This window comes from Rhinolophus ferrumequinum, chromosome 3 (genome assembly GCF_004115265.2).
Source record: "Rhinolophus ferrumequinum isolate MPI-CBG mRhiFer1 chromosome 3, mRhiFer1_v1.p, whole genome shotgun sequence".
In the NCBI taxonomy this organism is placed as follows: Eukaryota; Metazoa; Chordata; class Mammalia; order Chiroptera; family Rhinolophidae; genus Rhinolophus; species Rhinolophus ferrumequinum.
In genome coordinates this window covers 100,397,280-100,417,850 of record NC_046286.1, presented here as the reverse complement: position 1 = coordinate 100,417,850, position 20,571 = coordinate 100,397,280, and the positions used below count along the sequence as shown (strand labels likewise).

Here is a 20,571-nt window from a genome sequence, read left to right as displayed (position 1 = left end):
AATTGCGGTTTACAAGGTTAAAAATAAATGCAAAAGACTGCAATTACTTTGGCACCAACCTAAAAGTTAAGCAATGTAACTTTTCTGGGATCCAGCCTGGTACCAAACAAACCTTCCACAGCAAAACACATACTTAATGTATGACCAGAATAGTGCAAGAGTTTCTGGATACAGAAAACCACTAAGAAGAACCCTGATGTGCAGAAATAAATACAGACGTATATAAATGATAGACAATTTAAAGCAGATGTGGAAAAGAAAATGGAAAAACAAGGGTTATTTCCCATGGAATGAGATGACTTTATATAAATTAAACAAGTATCTTAAAAGTAGGAATATGTTGAGATTTAAAATATATATATAGATATGTTTGTCAGAAAATCAATATCCAGAGTAATGTATATTTGACAGTTAATATCAGAAAAAAGATTGTAGAACATGCACTATATATGAGTATATACATATTGATTAAAATTAACTTAATTTCGTGATTTTAGAGGGGTTTCTGAAAATAAATATTCTGATGTGTCCCAAAATCAAAACTGGGAATTACTGCTTTTGACAGGGCCTGTGGACCGAACTCTTTGCTTCCTGTTGCCTCTCCCAATCTTAGTACTTGTTACTGCAATGGCGGAAGAATTCACTGATCTTGAGCCTTGCCATCTTTGTTTGAGGTTATGTACCAGACTTCAGATTGCCCTTGGTTGTTGGAGCACATGAAAAGTTCTGGAAAGGCCAGACCAACAAAAATCGTAGCAAAATGGCTTGTGTTGGAACTGCGGGTGGTCAGATTCAGTCCTTGTGATGGGAGGTATAGTTTATACAGGCTGTGCAGACCTCACTACGATACGTGTAATTTTTAAGAAGTTCACTTTCTATATATTACTTACTGGCTTATGTCCAAGCTCAGGAAAGTTTTTACTGATTATTTGCTTTTTCAAAGAGTTGTGTGAACTTTGAGTCAAATACGAATCTTAAAGTAGTTATTTTCTAAATTTCCGTTAATCAGTTTGCAAAAATGGTGTGATGGTCACCTTTTAACGTTAATTATTAGCTTTGATTTCAGGAGGTGACATTTTTCTCACTGTCTCAAATTTAGAAGTGATCAAGGTTTGAAATTTAGAGTCTGAAATCTATACATGGATTCTGGTATTTTGTACTTGTCACCAGGTTAGTGGCATTTGGTGCATTACTTGGTGTTTCAGTTTCTGAATCAGTAAGGAATAGAGAAAGAAAAGCATATCTGAGGTCCTGTATTTGTTAGCTGCGCCCCTCCCACCCCCGCTTTAGGTTTGTTGTATTTTTTGTTTGTTGTTTTAACTTTATTTTAAGTGTGTTTTTCCAGGACCCATCAGCTCCAACTCAAGTAGTTATTTCAATCTAGTTGTGGAGGGCGCAGCTCACAATGGTCCATGTGGGTTTGAACTGGCAACCTTGGTGTTAAGAGCGCCTCGCTCTGAGCTAACCAGCCACCCCTTGCTTAGTTTTGAGTGTGATACTCATTGTGGCCTTATTTGTCAGTGATTTAGAGCTGCGTTGTTACTGGAATATTCAACTGTGGGGCTGCTTTTCACATCTCTAATATGTGCCCTCGTAACCATAGTTAACAGAGATACTTGCTTTAAGCTTCATAACAGCTATTTTGTGATTTAAAATATTGCCAACAGGAAAAGAAAGAAACTTAGATTTTTATATTTTAAAATAATTGAAGAATTTAAAGTATGCCCAGTCTTGCTTCTCAGCAACCTTTAGTTTTTTAATTTGTAGAGATTGGAGGGGAAACTTTTTTGACTCCGGAAAATTATGCCTCCCTTCTCTATGCCCTAATATCCGTCAGAGAACCTTTAAGACGTACTGGGTGTGTGTCTGAGCCTTGAGTGTTGATTTGCAAAGACTGATTTTGTTCCTGAAGTCAGAGCTAAGACATGCTGTCGTGAATGCGTGTGTGCCGTGCCCTGGCTGGATACTTAGACCTCTGTGGCTAAGTATCAGTGCCGTTCATCTGCCTTTGTTACATTAGCGTCTGTGTTAGGAGCACTCAGGACGGGTCTCTCCAGCCATCTGTCTACTTCACTTGTTATAAAATGGGGAGAAGCAGGCATTTCTTAATATTTTCCTTTGGGACAGTGATAGAAAGGCGATTTGTGTGGCTCTCATATGGTAGTAAATCTTGGTTTTCTCTACTGAAAATTTGAAAACTACCTCAAAATACAATTTTTTAAAACAGCTATGTTCCAACAGTAGAGACATATTTTTTAAGGCCTTCCCATCACCACCACTTCAATTCTCTGTGATCTTACCATCCTAATAATTCTTCCATTTTTGCATTTTAAGATCATCTTTTGTCCAGATGGATCTCACATATTTGCATTGATAGGGTACATACCATTTTGCTTGTCATTTTTAATTTGAAGCAATTTTCCATGTTTCTACTATCTTCATAATTACCATTTCAAATCACTGTGTGCTATTCTGTCCTCTTTGATGTATCCAGCCATTGAACCATTTTCCTCTTCACCATTTAGATGGTTTCTAATGTTGCCGCAAACATTCTGGTCTATAGATCCTTCTCTCTTCCTTTCTCTGACGGCCTTGGTCTGAGTTCTCGGGGCAGGCTTGCCTCCCCACTGGTCACTTGGCTCTTGTAAGGGTCAGCACGAGATGGTGTGTGGAAAACACGCCAACAGTTACCAAAGCTTAGACCTAAGTGTGAATGTGCTTCACTAAAGAAAGAGGGCGTACATTTGAATCCAGACTGTGTGCACGTGCTGTCTCATCAGCTGCCTCATTGTCAGCGGGGGTGTGTGGTGACCCGCGTGACAGTGGACGTTGCAGAGGAACATACTCTTGCCATACTGCCCGGTAGTCGGGAGCTTATGTGGAAGTCACGGATTCTGAAGCGAAAAGGACACTCAGTTAAGTGGAATTTGTTTTCTTCCGTCTTCCAGATCAATGTCCGAGTCACCACCATGGACGCGGAGCTGGAGTTCGCCATCCAGCCGAACACCACAGGAAAACAGCTTTTTGATCAGGTTGGTCTCTGTGAACTTGCGAGTGAGAATTGCCATTTAGAAAAAAACGTTTGCAACATCCGACTCATTTTGTTTGCTAAGTAAGCATATTCCTTGGTTTGCTGCCTGCTTTTCTTTGTAGAGCAGACCATTTTTCCCTGCCATTGGGGTTCAATTGTGTGAACACTCCAGGGCTGGCCCATGTTCACCGCCCCCTGAGGGGGAAATCAGGGGATGCTCTAAAGTCTCCATCAGCACAAAGTCGCATCCAAAGCTCGGACTGCCTACCCACCCCGGGGGGGGTCTTCATGGTCACCCTGGCTTTTTCTTGCTATCTGCTCTGCGGGCTGGAATGCAGTGGGGGTCCGATGCTGCCCGAGGGAACAGGCCACGAGATCTGGGCTCCGCCTCTCCCTGGCTCTTTCTCCAGCTGTGCGCTCGCTCAGGTGGCAGCAGACACTTGTCCCTGAGCTGGGCAGCATGGAGCACATTCCTGCTCCTGTGGATTTCTTCTTGCAACCTGAAGATGAATGCACAGCGTTTTAATAAGAACATGGACTCGCCGTGAAGGCTGGGATAGTTCTTCATGGGACAGTTCCAAGCTTCAGAGAGAACGAGATCTACTTTCTGGGCTAAGTAAATTCTGCTCGGGCTGAGGGCCGATAGGAGCAGGACCAGATGTGAGTCTACAAGTCACTTGAGCCATACCTGTCTTCCCGGTGTTCCTGCCACTTAGCACCAAACCTGGAAATGGGAGTGGGCGCTGGTTGGGAAAGCTGGGAGGTGGGATTTTAGCAAATCGAGAAGCTGTAGGTGAGTTCCCTGTGCTTGGTGGGTGCTCCCTGCCCTAGCCCTGTCCTGGGAGCAGCACCTGTGAGAACTGCCCAGGTGACAGGGCGTAGCGCACCTCCAGCTGTCCCTGGCTCTCCCTGCGCTCTGGTTTTGAGGGCATTTCCTGGCTCTGCCTCACCCAATAAGGACAAAGACGTTGACTGTTCTGGGTGGGGCTGGACTTAAGGTGAGATTCTAAAGGTTTCTCCTAAAAGGTAATCCTGAAATACCCTGTTTTCCCAAAAATAAGACCTACCCGGACCATCAGCTCTAAGGCGTCTTTTGGAGCAAAAATTAATATAAAACCCGGTATTATATTATATTGTATTAGACCCGGTCTTATATTACATAATATAAAATCGGGTCTTATATTAATTTTTGCTCCAAAAGACCCATTAGAGCTGGTGGTCCGGCCAGGTCTTATCCTCGGGGACACAGGGTAGGTTCAGTGGAGCCGGCTGAGCCCCAGGCAGCACAGCAGTTAGAACACAGATGGGGTTGGAGTCCCAGGTGCTGATTAGCTCTGCCTGCAGTCACCGTGTCCCTCGCTCATGGAGAGTCCTTGTCTGGAAATGATGCTGCCTCGAGCACTTTATTTAAAGCAGAGATGGGCAGCTGTATCTTAGGACAGTTATAATTTTGGTGTATAAATCATGTAGCTTCCCTTGTCTCCACCGTCCATATTTCCTTCACATGTTGCTTTTCAGAGGTTGTGTGAAGAGACGATTAAATAAGAGTTGGCAGTACTTACGCTGAAAGATACAGGTGCCATTGTTTCTAACAAGACCCTTGTTTCTGCTACTTGGGGGCCTTGGAAAGGGAGGGAGGGGAGACAGACAGAGAGGAGGGAGAGAGAGAGTCCTGCCTTGGTGCCTTCCTCCTGTGTTTCGTTTCCACACACTCTTTTCTAACTGCATGCTTATGTGCTAGGCACTGAGCTGCACACTTCACGAGAGTATCTCAGCTTCTCCGTCCAGGGTACCACGTTGACAGAGCTCCACATATCCCTAAATGCTGAATAATTGTATCTATTTGGTGTGTGCATTGGTTTCCAGCCAGGTGTTTTTCTAGTACTAGATTAGCTGCTCAGCAGTAGTGGAGCTATGGATTAACAGATATACACAAATGGACCCTGAACTCAGTAGATAGGTTATTTAAAAAATGTAAACACATAAATCCAGCCAACATGCCAGGTTTTGATACGCTCTGCATCCAATTAATTCCAAAGCTCATTAGGCTCCCATTAACCGTCCCTTTCGAGCACTGTATTACTCTTCCCCAGCCAGAAAACAAAGTCCCCTGAGTCCATATGCTGAAGACAAAGCAAGGCCCAGTCTCGCTGTAACCATTCCCGTCGTCTTCCTGTCTAAATCTCAGCCAGCCTCCCAGAGAAAGGGAAGTAGTAGTGGACAAAAGATTCTGGATTCCCTGTGTCATCCCTCTCCCTGCAGTGATGGGACCTGATCAGAAAGCTCTCTGATAGAGTTAGTTTAATTTTTTTCAGTTTCGTGTATCCCTCATGAAAATGTCATGTAACCTGAGAACGTTGGAGTTGGAGCAGACCTGGAAAATGACTAGGTCTGCATGTTGTAAATGAGGAAATGGAGGCTCAGAGAGAGCAAGCAAATTGTCCAAGGTCACACAGTTAGCTAAGGTCAAACAACTGGCTCCACTGCCTCTTAACCCCACTCACACTTGTCTTTTGGTAGTCCGTTTGTTTATCCTTCCAAGGTGGCACATGACGCAGAGAAGTTCATTCCTTCATCTGCACAGGTGAGCAGAGGGCAGTCCTCAGCGGATGCTCCCTGGGACCCGTGCCCCCAACCCTCAGCCAAGCTGGGCATGTTTTCTCCTTAATCTTTTAGGGTCTGTGGGCTGAGCAGGATTCTGTCTTTTCTCTGTTGTTCCATTTGAATCCCTTCTAGGTCTGGGAAGCTCATTCATGGGCCAACTGCCAGTCACTAAAATATGGTCCTTAAAAGGAATAGGTTGTAGGTTAGTCGAACCCCTTGTCTCTACCCTGCTGTTAGTTAAGCTTCTTCTGCAGTAACCGGCCCCTGGCCCTGGTCCCAGTGCTGTTGCTTTATCTGTGGCTGGATTCTAGTCCAGGGTTCTGGCTGGATGGAGCGTGTCAGAGGCCAGTGACCACACACGAGCCAGGTTCCCGGAGGAGCTGGGTGGTGCTTTTCCATCGCTGAAGTTTTTGAGGTGCCGAGGAAGGAGTTCTGCCATGTGACTCTGTGTGCCATTGTTTCCATCATCAGAAAGTATTTTCCGGCTGTTGTTTGAGATTGAATGAAGTAGACACATCCTGCCCGTTTTCCTTTCCAAAACCTGCCACTTAAACCCCACTGAAGCAGAGGGAAAGGAATAGACCAACACCCGCTCAGATTCTGCCTCCCTGGTGAGGATCGGCTTCAGGTTAAGCTGAGGACATTGGAGGGAACGAAGAGGTGCGTTTTTCTAGGAATGTTGGGTTTCCCTTTAGGGGGGGACGTACCGGTTGGATTTAGAATGGGCTGCAAAAAGGAAGGTTGTTTGATTCTATTGTGTCGTTTTGGGGAAACCATAGGGGAGAAGTAGAGCTTTGAAACATTGAGGACAGTCATCATGGAAAGCGATGGAAGAGTCACACCACAAAGACATGTGGCATATCAGGGCGCCAGGGATCGACAGCATGAAGGTCCTGGATTCTGACCATGGCATGGTTTCCGAGTCTTTGATGTGCTCCGTGAAGGGGGCTGGCCACATCCTAGGCGATGGAGACGAGGAATCTGAGCTGTGACCCTGAAAGTCAGCAAGGGTCTGGCAGGGGTGGGGAAGGTCCGTCAGCTGGTTAAGACCCAGGCTCAGGCTGCAGTTGGGTGGATGAAGTGGAAAGACTAGATTGGAGAGAGAATAATTGCTGTGTATGTGGGGCTTTCTTGTGCAACTTTGAAACAACCCAGAGAGTAAGGCAAGGCAGGTCTCATATCCAAATGATGAGATGGAGGTTTGTGGGAATAAGAAATTAGCAGAATTGGGCATAGAAATGTCATCTGCAGATGGGCTTTCTCTACAGTCAGCTACCGTGAAAACAAGACATAGAGTTTCATAAAAGACTGGGAGTAAAGCACCGTGTAAGAGTCAGCATTTCTTCCGTACCCGTGCCTGACGGGGAATCCTGGTTGTAGTGCATCCTTCCCGGTTTTGGGTGAGTGGGAGGCGTGACGAGCAGGTCAGTCCTCGGTAATAAACACACTTGGAGCTCTTGCAAGATCTGGTCCTCCAACGGATGAGGAGACAGGCTCAGAGCAGGAGTTTATTTGGAATTTCAGGTATTATTTTAAGCAGGTGTTCCAGATACCTGATGTGTCGTTTCTAGTGTATTCACTCCTCTTTTCCTTTAAATATGATAGAAGCCATATATTTGAAGAATGCTAACCTTTTTCTCGAAAAGCCTAACATTGTGTCATGGGACTTAACAAACGCACAGCGAGTTGTGGGACTCAGCAGCAGGTATCCACAGCAAGTGGCTTTCTCTTGCCAAGACCACAGGCCATTTTTCGTAGGACTGGGGGGAGTTTTCAAATGTGGAATCCCTACTCTGACCCAGAGTTGAATTCTTCCTTCCTAGATCACGATTTCAAATTTCTGGAGGTTAAAGAGTGCTAGTCAACCCAGGGCATGTGAAGCTGAGCGTGCCCCCGTCCCCTTTCCCTGCAGTGTGGCCACCATCTGTCCCCTGCCTTTCCGGGACTGCCTGGTTCCCCATTCCTAGTTAAGCAGGGTCCTGGACCAACTGGCTGAGAGACAGAGGCGGGCAGCCAGAAGAGGCCCAACTCTTCTTTGCTTCCGTTGGTAACTTCCAACCCCCTTTTCACGTGGGCACACCTGACAGGTGACATTCACACCTGTGACACACGTTCACTGCTGGACCCTAGGCTGCACCCAGTTATCTGTTCCCCATCACTCACCTGGTTGTCTTTACTCAGGAAAACAGAATGAAGTACAGAGGAGTAGGAGTGAGGTGTTATAAGATCTTAAGCTTTTGTAAGGTTCACGTTAACCCCGAATCTGTTCACATTTGTATTAAAAATGAATCGTTCGTGGCTTTGGGGTAGTCGCCTGGGGTAGTAATAGCTTACTCCAGACGATGCAGGCGAGGCCTGCTCGGTGTGACTGCCTCACTACATGACACGATGGTGGCCCCCCGTTAGCTGCTGCCCTCTTAGTTCCTCGTGATGTCTTACTCCCCTGTCTCTCTCACACAGGTGGTTAAGACATCGGCCTTCGGGAAGTGTGGTACTTTGGCCTCCAGTATGTGGATAATAAAGGATTTCCTACCTGGTTGAAACTTGATAAAAAGGTAAGTCAAAGTTAACTATTTACAGGCTTGTTGAATGGTGTTGGTCCACTCCACTGACATCGAAATCGGAGTGGCCTTACTCTGTCTTTTGTTTTTGTTCCTTTATAGTTGTGTAAAGTTTTTACAGACAAAAAGGTTGCAGTTTCCACTAAAGGGATACTGGTTGGAAATAAGATCCTGGCATTTCTCCTACTGCTATGTTCACTCACTGGGCATAGGATGGTTATTGCTTAGCTTTTAGTTGACCTTAGGTGTGTTTTCTTCAATGAGATTGTTAATCTTATAAACCATGAGTTATCTGCTGTTTGGTAAGACCTGTTACTGCTTTGTATGAGCCCACAGTAGATTGTCTTCCAGCTCTACAGGCTGGATAATTCCATTAACAATTATAAAGAAAAGCAATAAGCTAAATGTGTTTTTTGTAAACAATTTGAAAAACGTCGCATTTCCCAAACCCCTGGTTTCCTCCCACGTTACTATAGCAAGTCAGGAGGGCGACAGGAGATGTGAAACAGGGGAGACGTGAGGAATTATCAGATTCCATGGTCCAGGGTAGACTGGGCCACGTGGCAGATGCGCTTCATTGGTCATCAGGGCAGGTGTTTCCATATTCGAATTTTCTGAATTGCTGTCATTGACCCTGGAATCAAGGCTGGGCTAGTAGCTTGGTGGGTCAGTAGGTGGCTGTTGCTAGACTTCCCAGCTAAGTGTGGGAGTGTAATAGGACTTTTTAACTGGCCTTATTTGTTTTACATGCTAAAAAGCCGACTTCCAGAGTGAATATTATCTTCTAGAAACTGGCCTGCAGGACCCTTTTGAGTCAGTGATCAGAAATCGGTGTTTGGGAAGGCAAGGTCTTTGTCTTCTGAGCGCAATAGTGAGAGTTTGGCTCTGTCATCCAGGTGTCAGCCAGGAGGTCAGGAAGGAGAATCCTCTCCAGTTCAAGTTCAGGGCCAAGTTCTACCCGAAGACGTGTCTGAGGAGCTCATCCAGGACATCACGCAGAAGCTGTTCTTCCTCCAAGTGAAGGAGGGCATCCTCAGCGATGAGATTTACTGCCCTCCTGAGACCGCCGTGCTCCTCGGCTCCTACGCGGTACAAGCCAAGTTCGGGGACTATAACAAAGAAATGCACAAGTCCGGGTACCTCAGCTCCGAGCGCCTGATCCCCCAGAGGTGAGCCGGCGGCCCGGCCCAGGAAAGGCTGGTGGTAAAGCAGCAATCAGAAAGCACAGGGTTTGTCAAGGGCAAGTGCTCCTTCGGGCTGGGGGCAGGTCATTTCCTAATCGGTGTGTCTGCAGTCACACGCTCTGACCGCAGCAGGCACCGACCCAGCACAGCGTCTCCCCTAAGGCACCATGAGCCACCTGAACAGGGTCTGATAAAGAAACAGCAGGAAGGGGACCGTTCCTCATGGAGCGGATGAGCCACCGTGTCATTTGGGGCTGTTGTAACATAAGCAGTCTTCTCGTGGCCGGACTGCTTCCCTTTTCCTGGTCTAATAATTTCCTGTATAATAATTTGGCTCCTGTTAAATCTGGCTTTATTCACTAATGGTCACATCAATTACCCTTTTTGGAAGAAGAGACCTCTTAAAATACATTTTAAAAAAAATTTCCCAGTAAGGCTGCGTTCGTCTTGTCCCAGGTTCTAAATCTTCCAAGTTGCTGGTTGTCCTAAATAGAAATGCCACACATTAGGAAGTAGAAACAAATGCAGTTGCATGGTGGCTTTACTTGAAATTTGAAAAGTTGGGGGGACGGTGCTATGCTCTCTTTTTTTGTAATCCAGAGTCATGGACCAGCACAAGCTCACCAGGGACCAGTGGGAGGACCGGATTCAGGTGTGGCATGCTGAGCACCGGGGAATGCTCAGGTGAGTGCTGACTGCATGACCACAGCCCGTCTGGCCTGTCTGCTTTGCCTGTCTCCAGTTAGGGTCCTCGAGGCCAGTGCAGCCTGGCAGAGCTGAAAGGTAACGAGCGGCGGGTGAGAGTTTTTTCTTAAGCAAAGCCAGGTGTTGTTGCCTGGGGTACGAATCAGCTTAGTTTAAGCTTTCAGGCCCTGCGCTGTTTCCTTCTTGTGTCTAAAACTTCCTTTTAGTCAGAGGCAAACATTGTTCACAAGCCATCAGACTTATTTTTTTCTGTCCCAGAGGTGCTGGTTTCTTCATTGTCTCTAAGGCGGCTGCCTTCAGAGGTGTGTGTAAATGGAAAAAATTGATCCTAAGTGAGAAATACTTGCTATTAAGTATAAGAAATGGCCAGGATCTCTGTTGTCACAGAGCCGTCAGCAGGAATTCTGTGCATTGTCCCAGCCGCACACGCTTGTTTGCACTTGGGGCTGCAGAGACGTGTGTCCTGAGTTTCCTGTTTGAGCCAAGCACATTTTGTGGGAGGAAGTAACTCGAAGGCTAAGCCATGGCTGCTAGTGAGGCGGACAGCGGGAGCCCCTGAGGCCTCATGTAGGCAAGACAGCAAGAAAGATTGTGCCTGGCACTGCGATGTAAAAGGAAAATCTGTCCCGAGAAACCAGCATGAGTCAGCTGAGTTCTCTGAGAATGTGCAGTACGTCAGTGGTCAGGTCCAGGACAGCCCGGGGCACAGGCGTGGACGGCCAGCGGCTGAAGCACACACAGCGGGTGGCCCTTCCCACGCCAGCTGCCTTACGTTTCAGATACTGGTAGTGTTTGCTGAGGACATCGCACACACTGATAACGATGCCCATGTTTGTTCTCCCCAACTAGAGACAGTGCTATGTTGGAGTATCTGAAGATTGCCCAAGACCTGGAAATGTATGGAATCAACTATTTTGAGATAAAAAATAAGAAAGGAACAGACCTTTGGCTTGGAGTGGATGCCCTGGGACTAAATATTTATGAGAAAGATGATAAGTGAGTTGAACTTTATAATTATCTTTAGTTGGTGGGGTATCGGGCCTGGAAACAATGGAGACAATGGCAGTTATGCATGTGGGTTACTTTTGAAGTGTTTATCTGGCAGCCGACTGGCCCAATGTATGAATCTAAGGGCTTTTTGACTGTGACATGGTCCCAGCAGAGGTTGGCTCAAAGTTGTGCGTTATTTCTCTCCTGTCACCGTGGCCTGTTTACTGGCACATGGAGGGCCCCGCACAAAGACCACAAAGGTCTGGGACCCCGTCTCCTCCCCAGCCCCGCTCCCAGCTGCCAGCACCCCCAGAGCTAACACCCAGGCAGCCTGGCAGTACTGGGTGTCTGGAGCTTTGTACTAATCCAACCAAGAATATTTATAGTGCTGTCAGACCTTAAGATTCTGTAAACAGTAGCCTTTATATACAGACAATTTAGCTAAATCCTATGATACTGCAGGAGGTATTTAATTGCCTCATGTTACTTGGGTCTGTTGAGTGAGGTATAAAGCAAGCTGGGCATTTCTCATTTTGAGCGAGAAATGAGACCTCCCAGTGACTCCCTTTGCCCTTCCCTGTGGTGACAAACACTGCTCATAGACCTGTTTTCTGCCAAGAAGCTGTATACACAGAAAACATTCTAATGCAGAGAGAGCAAGGCTTCTGACGTGGTTCCTGAGCTCACAGGATAAGCCTAAATTCTAGATTCTTCCGATAACATGCTACCTGAATTTAAGAAGCAGCAGGAGGAAACTCTCTCTTCTGGAACGAGAAGGATAGGCTCCTTGTCCCAGGAATGTCGCTCTGACGGGCTCCCCTGAGAAGCCCTGCTTTAGCTGTGAGGTTCAGGTCCAAGAAGGAAGGTGCCAGGGCAGGAGTACTCCCGGGGTCTTTCTGCTGAGCCAGACCCTTTGTCCTGGGTTCCTGCTTCTATGGATGCGGGCAGGCGACCCGCAGTTACGGGATGTACGCAGGCCCCTGTGACGGCACAGAACCCAGGCTGCACCACGCTCCTGGTTCGGTTCCTTCGAGCCATGGCTCTCCTGCATTTCCTGCCTTTGTCTCAGGCATCCCACCTGTGCGCAGGTGTTAATGCTCTCAGCTCCCCCACACCCCAGATTTCTCAAAAAGAACCCTCTCTGGCATTCATGAGGGGAGTGGCACTGCTTTTGACAAATGATACCACATGAAGAATCTATAATCCTAGCCACCTGTATTCTTGCCAGAACCCAAAGTACAGATACATTTCATTCGGGCAGGGACCTAGGGACCTGGCTCAGACGTCCCTACACCCTCCACTTAGTGGTGAATTAGATGGAGGCATGCGTAGGACCCTCCGAGGAGAATCACCATCTACTGGAAGAATCTAGGTCCATGATACGCTGATTTGAGCATCACAGCACCTCTTCCAGAACCTAGAAGTGGGTTACTGGGGACTGCTGTCTGCTCCTCCCCGAGCGCGGTAGGGCCAGTGTTGTAGAGACTTGACCAGTGTGGGAAGTCGGGCTGGGAGGCCAGTCCATGCTGCAAGCCCGAGTCGGGGGCTGGTTGATTGCCACGGCCCGGCCCAGGAGCCGCGCACTAAGAGAACACTGCGGCCTCACAGGAGTCTGTGGGAAACTGCCTGCTCTTTGAACTCGTTCTTGAATGACCAGATTTTGTAACATAGCCATGGCCATGGCTGTCCAAACAGGTTTTTCAAGCTGCAAGAAACAACCATAGGCAGGAACTTGCTGATGTCAGCCTGTAACTACCCCCAACCCACGCAAATGTTCATTTTTTCCAAGTAAAATTTGAGCTGCACTGCTCTTTCAGACCTGTTCCTGCTCCCCCTCTCCGATCCCCCCATTTTAGCAGTAAAACTGGCAGTCCTCTCCCCCTCCAAAAAAAGGGGCCTTCTCCCCAAAGAAAACGCTGGGGCGTGGGGTCAGCCTCACTTCCTCCATGCACCTGAAGGACATCCCTCTTCAATTATGAAAAAAAAACCAACCAGTCAATCAATAGGCCCAACTTCTCCTTTTAAACAAATATTGACAACCCGGTTTCCAGGATAAGCAGGAAATTGTGACTCAAGTCTGAGGAATGTTGTGACAACTCTTCACTTTGTTAAGTGTTGACTTATTACCCTTAGCAGTAGAACTAGCAGTGGCGCGTTGGAAGTTCTTGGACCATTGTTCAAGAGAAATTGGATATACTGAGTGTGTAAGTTGGGTGATGAGAGACTTAGTGCACCCTGCAAATAAACAGATGCATCTTTACTAAATGCTTTTCTTTTTAGTGTTAGTGTTAAATATGCTGATTGGGAAATGTCTCTTGGGGTCCCTTTTTCATTATATGCATAACTATTAAGTGGGAGCAGGTAGGACTGAAAGCATTTCTTTTTCTTTCTTTCTGTAAACCCTTAGGTCAGAAGAGAAGGGAACAGAGAGAGGGAGGGAACTGGCAGACCCAGACCCCTCCTCTGAAGGCATTATCAGCTTGGGAGCAGAGAGAGTTCAGAGTAGCTGTGTTATAATTCTACTTGGCATCCTCAGACCAAAAACAAAAACAAAAACAAAACAAAACGAGAGGAACCCGATCCTGCCTGAAAGTTTCTTCCGTCCTTTGGGAGCAGTGTTTTCCTCTCCATGGGGCTCCCTGCATTGTGTGGGTCTCCGAAGCTCGGAGGTTCTGGCCGTGCTGTGGGCTCAGGGCTCCAGCGGGCCCCTTGACTGACCCTTTAAGGGAGATGATGCTGGAAAGGGCTACAGACAAGCTGGGGGCTGAAATAAGAACCAAGTGTCTTTTCCCTTAAATTCCTTAGGCAGGGTTGTAAATCAGATATTCTGATTTATATTTCCTTTTTTTTTTTTTTTCTTTAGAAATGTTTCAAGCATATTATAATAACTAGCCATTTTAAATAAATTATTTCCAGTTTCTAAAATTATGCTTATTAGGCAGAATATGTTAATTTTGGTGGTTTTGGTGTGGGGGGAGGGGTCTTTGTGCCTTATCCTTGGCAGCTTACCTATAAGGGAGGAGAGTACCAAGCAGTGGTTTTCATTGTTGTGGGTTTGTTTTACCAGATGTGTTGGGATCCCGGTTGTCGGACACTGTCCTTTCTGGTCTTTGGAACTCTAATTTGAACATGGAACAGACAGTTTTCCGAATCAGAGTCTCTTGCAGAAGTTTGCTATTGCAAGGAGTCAGTCAGATCACCTATAGTAAGAAGTTTTAAAGTGCGCCTCGGCTGGCAGAAGAGAGAGTATAGGCACATGCCAGGGGCCTCTTAAGATTGACCCTACAGCAGGCAGTAGGGGGGGGGAGAGAGTTCCGGAGGGGCCTGCCCTGCTGAGAGCAGAAGTACCCCCTGGACGGGCCCCTCCGGGAGTAGGAGGACTCAGCCAGATCAGTGAGTCTTTTCTTCCGCTGTGAAAATGTAGGCAGAGCTTTTCCAGCCCTGTTATCTGCCCCATCATGGCCTCGAGGCGATGACTCGGCAGTTCTTCCCCATCCGTGGAGCACACAGCGGCCTCCAGCCCTAAACTTTCTAAATGAAAAATTTAAAACAAATTGCAAAATGGAGAGGATTTTACAGTGAGTGCCATGTGCCTGCAACCAACATCCTGCCATCGACATTTCACCACTGGACTTTGTCACGTCTCTCCCATCCACACGTTACTGTACCTTCCCTGTCTTTCAGGCACTTTTCAAAGTAAAATTGCAGGCATGCCTGTCCTTTCCCCCAAGATGCTTATTATTTACTAGAACTCAGTATGTTTCATTTTTTTTTGACATGAAATTTAAATAGTGAAATACACAGTTTCTAAGTGTTCATTGGCTGAATTTAGACAAACATGCCTGTAAAATTCAAACTCTTACCAAGATGTAGAACAGTATCATCACCCTCAGTGGCATATATTGAATTAAAATCCTTTAACTGTCCATTTTGAAATCATTTCGGACTTGTAAAGGTTTCAGAACTAGTCACCACAAAGAACCCCGTATGCCCCTCCCGCGGCTTCCCAGATGTACACAACCACAGCCAGAACGCAGGACGGTAGGTGACATCGTACGACATCGTCTGTCGATGGGTTGCCATCGTGATCAGTTGTCCACTGACATCCCTCTTCTGCCCAGGGTCTCACCCAGAGTCCCACCTGCCTTGAGTTGTCACGCCACCCCAGTTTCTTTCCACCTGGGACACTTCACAGTCTGTCAGGACCATGACACTTTGGAAGAGGACTGGCCCTGGACTTCGTAGAAAGTCCCTCAACTTGGATCTGTTTTCTCCTGATTACAGTCGAGGTCTGCACTTTGGGCACGGAGTCCCAGACACGTGCTGTCGGGCCCTCCCAGGGCCTTGGGAGGCAGCCGTGGGTTGGAATACCTTACCGCTGGTCAAGGTGGTGTGTGCCAGGCTTCCCCTCCGAAGTTACTGCCCTCCCTTCCTCGTCGATGAGTATATTTGGGGGAGTGACTTTGAAGCTATGTAAATATCCTGTTTCTTATCACACTGTCATCTGTTCATTCTAGCATCCCTTGATGAGTCTTACATGAAACTATTACTCTGGTATTTGAGAAATGGTCTTATTTTTAATCCCTTTTACGTGTATTAATTGGAATTCTACTGTAAGGAGCCAGTTTCTCATTTCTTTGTTTTGTTATTTCTGCTAATATAGACTCATGAATATTTGTTTCATTCTCTGGGCCATAATCTAATACTGTTATTATTTTGTTGCTCAAATTGTTTGAGATTTGCCTTTACCAGCCCTTGTAAGTTAGCTCCTGTGCCCTTTCAATATGACCCCGTTATTTTTTGATCACTTCTTTTCACCTCAAAATACTCAGGATGGTCTTGTACTTTTCCTGCTCGAGGCGTGGAATCAACTATTTCTCCAAAGAGCTCTGGCCCCTGTTATTTAAGAATCTCACTTTTTTTAGGAAAAAAACGTGTGGCCCAAGCGTGGACAGACTCACAGTATAAATCCTTTAGAACTCCTCTCTGGGTCCTTCGCCATTCATGTCCCATGTGGGAACTCTTTAAAAAAAGAAAAAAAAGAAATCCTTGTAGACATTAATTTTCTAACTATGGTCGAGAATTAAAGGAGGTTCTTTAACTCATATGTGAGTCATAACTTCCATGTTTAGTCTTCATCTTTTGATTCTGCAATCATGCTTATGAATGGCTATAAATTATTACATGAGCTTTCAGAGTCTTAAAAAGACACACTTCCCAGACACACCAAAAAGCAGAAGGCTGGAGCCCATGGTGACAGGATGCCCAGCCCTTGAAAGAAAGGTGCCTGTCTAGCCTGCAGGTCCATGTATTCTAGGATTAGAAACTGTTGAGAGGCCTGTAGAAAGCGGGGAGCCAGAGAGCAGATCCTTGCCTCGTTCAAGGTTGGGGAGTTGGAAATCCGACCCGTAGTGTTGACGGTACAGCTGAGAACTGGACAGCAGTCGCTTGGTTCCCAGCTCCTGTTGTTACAGGATATTGCTCTTGTGTTTTGGAGGAAGGGACTCCGAAACAAGTGCCTGCCTGATGCCACTCTTACAGCCTTGGCTTGTGAGGACATAGGTCGAAGTCAGTGGCAGGACCAGGTGATACCCTGAGTTCCTTTCAGTGGTCAGGGACCTGTAAACAAAGTTACCTCATTAAAAACTCTTTATATGAAGCTAAAATAACAACCAGCTCGCTGCATGTTTGTGTGAGTGCTACGAAGCACATTGGCCGGACGTGTTTCAGCGGGCATTGGTCCTCCAGGACAGGGCTCTAAAACGGATGTGGACCAAAAAGATCTGACAGTTACAACCACAGCCTGGCCAGGGTCCCGGCATCGTCCCTCCTGGTGTGCTTGTCCTTGTGCCCCGAAAGAGCTATCTGTAGGGCTTAGGTGCCCTCTCCTGGCTTTCAGAGGCCACCCCTACCCCCACCTGGACCTGGCTTATGTTATGGCAAGACCTACGTTGCCCATCAGTGTTTCTTTAAACATGTCGGTAGGCAGTAGAGTCCTCCCACCGCTGCTGTTTTCTAAATTAAAGTTTTGGCATGTGGGAAAGGACTGTTTCTGATGGCAGTGTCTCCAGTGGCTTGGGGATCTGTGTTACGTCTAGAATGGTATCCATGGTGAAAAGTGGTGGGGGAAGAGGGTGGGGCTCGTGGTCGGCAGAGCAGTGTGGTCTTGAAATCATACGAACTTGCCCAGGAATGCTAACTTAAAACGCCCACCCGAGTCCAGCTAGTAGTGGAGTGGTAGTGATTAAGCAGCACAGGATCGGGGCTTTTGTTAGGGGTATATAGTCTGGTGCTGGCTCAGGAGGTGGAGGATGACCCGGGAAGGGACATGCGCGTCACTAAGAACCGGAAGAGCAGAATCCATCCCAAGCCTTCAACTCATCAAGAAGATACAACAATTGTAAATACGCTCCCAGCACCGGAGCCCCTAAATCGATTAAGCCAATACATTTTATCTGAAGGGAGAAATAGACAACAACACAGTAATAGCAGAGGCTTTCAGTAATGGATGAACTTCCATTCCACTTCCAGCAGTGGATGCATCATCCTGACAGAAAACCAACAAGAAGTGTTGGGCTTGAGCCGCACCAAGCCCGTTTCCGTTTCCGTTTCCGTGAGTGAGCAGCCCCTCTGAGTCCAGTACAGCATGTGCAGCAAACACAGGACGAGAGCTCTGCCATCAGAAAGCTTATCAAAGAGCTAAATGATAGCGCAATAATTTAAATAGCGTGAAGGGAATAGTTTGTGTAGCATGAGAGCCTGCAGGCTGAGCGGGGAAGGACTGTTGAGGGAGAGCGAGCTGGCCTCACGGGTGCAGGTCTGGGGGTGAGTAGAGAAGGAGGGGGCCCTTCCAGGCAGGGCACCGCCGTGCAGCCCCGTGTGGGAAGGGTGGCGTGAAGCAGGAAGTCGGGGCTAGCTTAGAAGACTCCTGGATGCTAAGTGAAGGGCTGGGTTTCACCTGGTAGGAATGGGGGAGGGGTGTCAACACTTTTGAGGAGGAGAATGGATGACGGACAAGGAGCGTTCATCGGCCCAGCAGACTGAAACCAGGGCTCTGGCAGCGAGGCGTCGGTCACAAGGCTGCTGGCGGCTCAGAGGTGGGGTTAGGCTGGTGGTGGTGTGGCAATGCCAGGGGTTCCAGACGAAGGGTGAAAGGCTGGGCACGGCGAGAAATCACAGCTGCCTTCAAGGTTCCAAGCTGGGGTGCCTGGGCGCAGTGAGATCCCGAAACCGAGGAAGACTACTGTTAAGTGGGAACTCACTGAGGTTTTCTGGCGCTTGAACCTGACAGTCACCTGGCTTACCTAGGACAGGTAGGCACCATTTGGTCATGATGTACATTATGTATTATGCTTCCTGGGCTAGCTTTGTACTCTGTAAAATTGAACTAGAAATACAAAGGCTACTTTGCAAACCTCTCTTAAGCACATCTAACCTTAACCCACTTTTTTAACCTCAGGTTAACCCCAAAGATTGGCTTCCCGTGGAGTGAAATCAGGAACATCTCTTTCAATGACAAAAAGTTTGTCATTAAGCCCATCGACAAGAAGGCACCTGTAAGTTCACGTGGATTCTTCTCAGGGGTTACCGTTTTTCGTCTAACAGCCAGATGTGTTTTCAGGACGTATCAGATGTCTGCCTAAGTGACAGGGAGCGGTGATGACCTGTGGGGGTTGGGGGGCATTGCCAGCAGGTTACACTGAGAGTCAAGGACCCCTCAAGCCATGCGACTGACCATTGCAGGGGGAGGTTATTGTGGAGGCCACATGGCCATCAAAAGCGAGCTGACTGTCACCTAAGTTTCAAATGTCTTCGTTCCTTACAAAGAAAAGGGCGGTTCTGAGTCATTGACCTTTGGCAAATGATAAGCATTTCTAGGCTTGTGAAATGTGCGTGTTCATGTGGAACACCAGCAAAGCCTCCAGGTCCGTGTGCCTGCTGTGTGGGGCTCACGTACCCGCCTGGAGCACGGATGACAATTGCTGCAGGCCTCAGGGGCCGGAATTTGACTTTCAGAGCTGCCCTTGCCACTTGCCCTTGTTAGGGAAGGTCAGACTTGCGTCCAGGGCATTGCAGACGCCCACAGCACATCTACGGCTCACCTGCGACTTCTCTGGTGCAGATCTAGGCCTCTGCGCTTCGCTCACCAGCCCCTGCCCCTCAAGTGATCGTTACCCAGGCACCTTCACGCTGGTGCTGGTGTCACAGACGTCCCCTCGCAAAGATGAGACTGGTGGGCAGTCATCCTGGGGGGACTTAGCTGGAAGTAGGGCTTTACATCCTGGAATTTAAAGAATATTGAATGTCAGCTGATAGCTGGAAAAGAGAGCACATTATGGAAATTTGGTTTTATTGTTTGTTCTCAGAAAATTTAAGACATACATACGTACTGTAGTGTGGTGGAATGGTGGGGAGTTTGTTTTCTAATCAGAAATCTGGTTCTTAAAAACATGGCCACTTGAAGAAACTCTGTTATCCTCCTTCTTAGAGCCTGTTCTGAATTTTACCAAAATTATAGCTTGGAAAGGACTCATGTAATTTTTGTTCCTTAGTTACAGTGTTAGGCTTAGCGAGGCAAACATGGGCTGCACTCCAGGCTGGACGTCTGGGAGCCTGCCTGGGCTTGGGCACTGCTTGGCAATGGTCATCAGCCCCCGTGGAACAGCGTGTGGCATTATTGTCCAGCTGCCCCTCCCTGCATATGGGTTAGTCCTGCCTAAGTGAAAACCAGAGGTCTCGGCTCTGAAAGTATTTTCTTTTTTATTGAAAACGTTTCCTGCTGTTTGCGAGCTCTTGACTCCTCCACAGGCAGCTGCAGTTATTTAAAATTAAACTAGCATTTCATACAGACTCTTGAGCTCCATGATAACAGGGCACATTAATATGCAGCACACGAACCAAGGGTCATCAGGTACCCGTGCTATGTGGGCATGAGACGGGGACAGTTGGGAGACCGAGAAGACCCTGAAGTCCCCACGTAGGCTGCCGTCTGCTCAGTGAGATGTTGCTAGTTTTTCAGAACCTTTTATTCTTTTTTTGATTTGACTGACAGAAGCAGGAATTCTGGACTGTTTAGGAATTGTTGTGTTTTTTAAATTTGGTGTAAGTTTAGCTTTTAAAAAGCTGCAGGATAATTCCTGATCATATAACCCCAGCAGACAATGGTAATGCATCTAGTTGCTTTATCCAGGTGTACTCTTACCATATGGTAGAGCTACGTGAGGCCGTTACTTACTAGAAAAGCAAAACAAAACCTGCAGAGAAATGTGCACACTACATGTCAGACACCGTTCCAGGGCTGTGTACACAGTGTGACCAGGCGGAGTCCCCACCCTCATGAAGCCCTTGCTCTAGTGGGAGAGGTGGATGAAAACAGGTACACCAGCGTGGCAGTGAATTGAACAATGCAGGTGTGATTAAATAGTAGATCAGCAATCTGCTTTGCTATTTAAAGGGACAGGAGACCAGGGACAGTAAGAGCAGGGATTGCTTCAGA

The 20,571-nt window shown here is 47.2% G+C and overlaps 1 protein-coding gene across 1 annotated transcript in view; it reads left to right on the top strand.

The window, feature by feature from the left end:
• EZR (ezrin) overlaps positions 1 to 20,571 on the top strand; it is a 48,628-nt gene that overhangs the window by 20,221 nt on the left and 7,836 nt on the right. Inside the window, 7 exon segments of the mRNA XM_033101640.1 lie at positions 2,949 to 3,042; positions 8,105 to 8,200; positions 9,093 to 9,149; positions 9,152 to 9,365; positions 9,981 to 10,064; positions 10,935 to 11,081; positions 18,535 to 18,631. Coding sequence (XP_032957531.1) covers positions 2,949 to 3,042; positions 8,105 to 8,200; positions 9,093 to 9,149; positions 9,152 to 9,365; positions 9,981 to 10,064; positions 10,935 to 11,081; positions 18,535 to 18,631 — 789 coding nt within the window.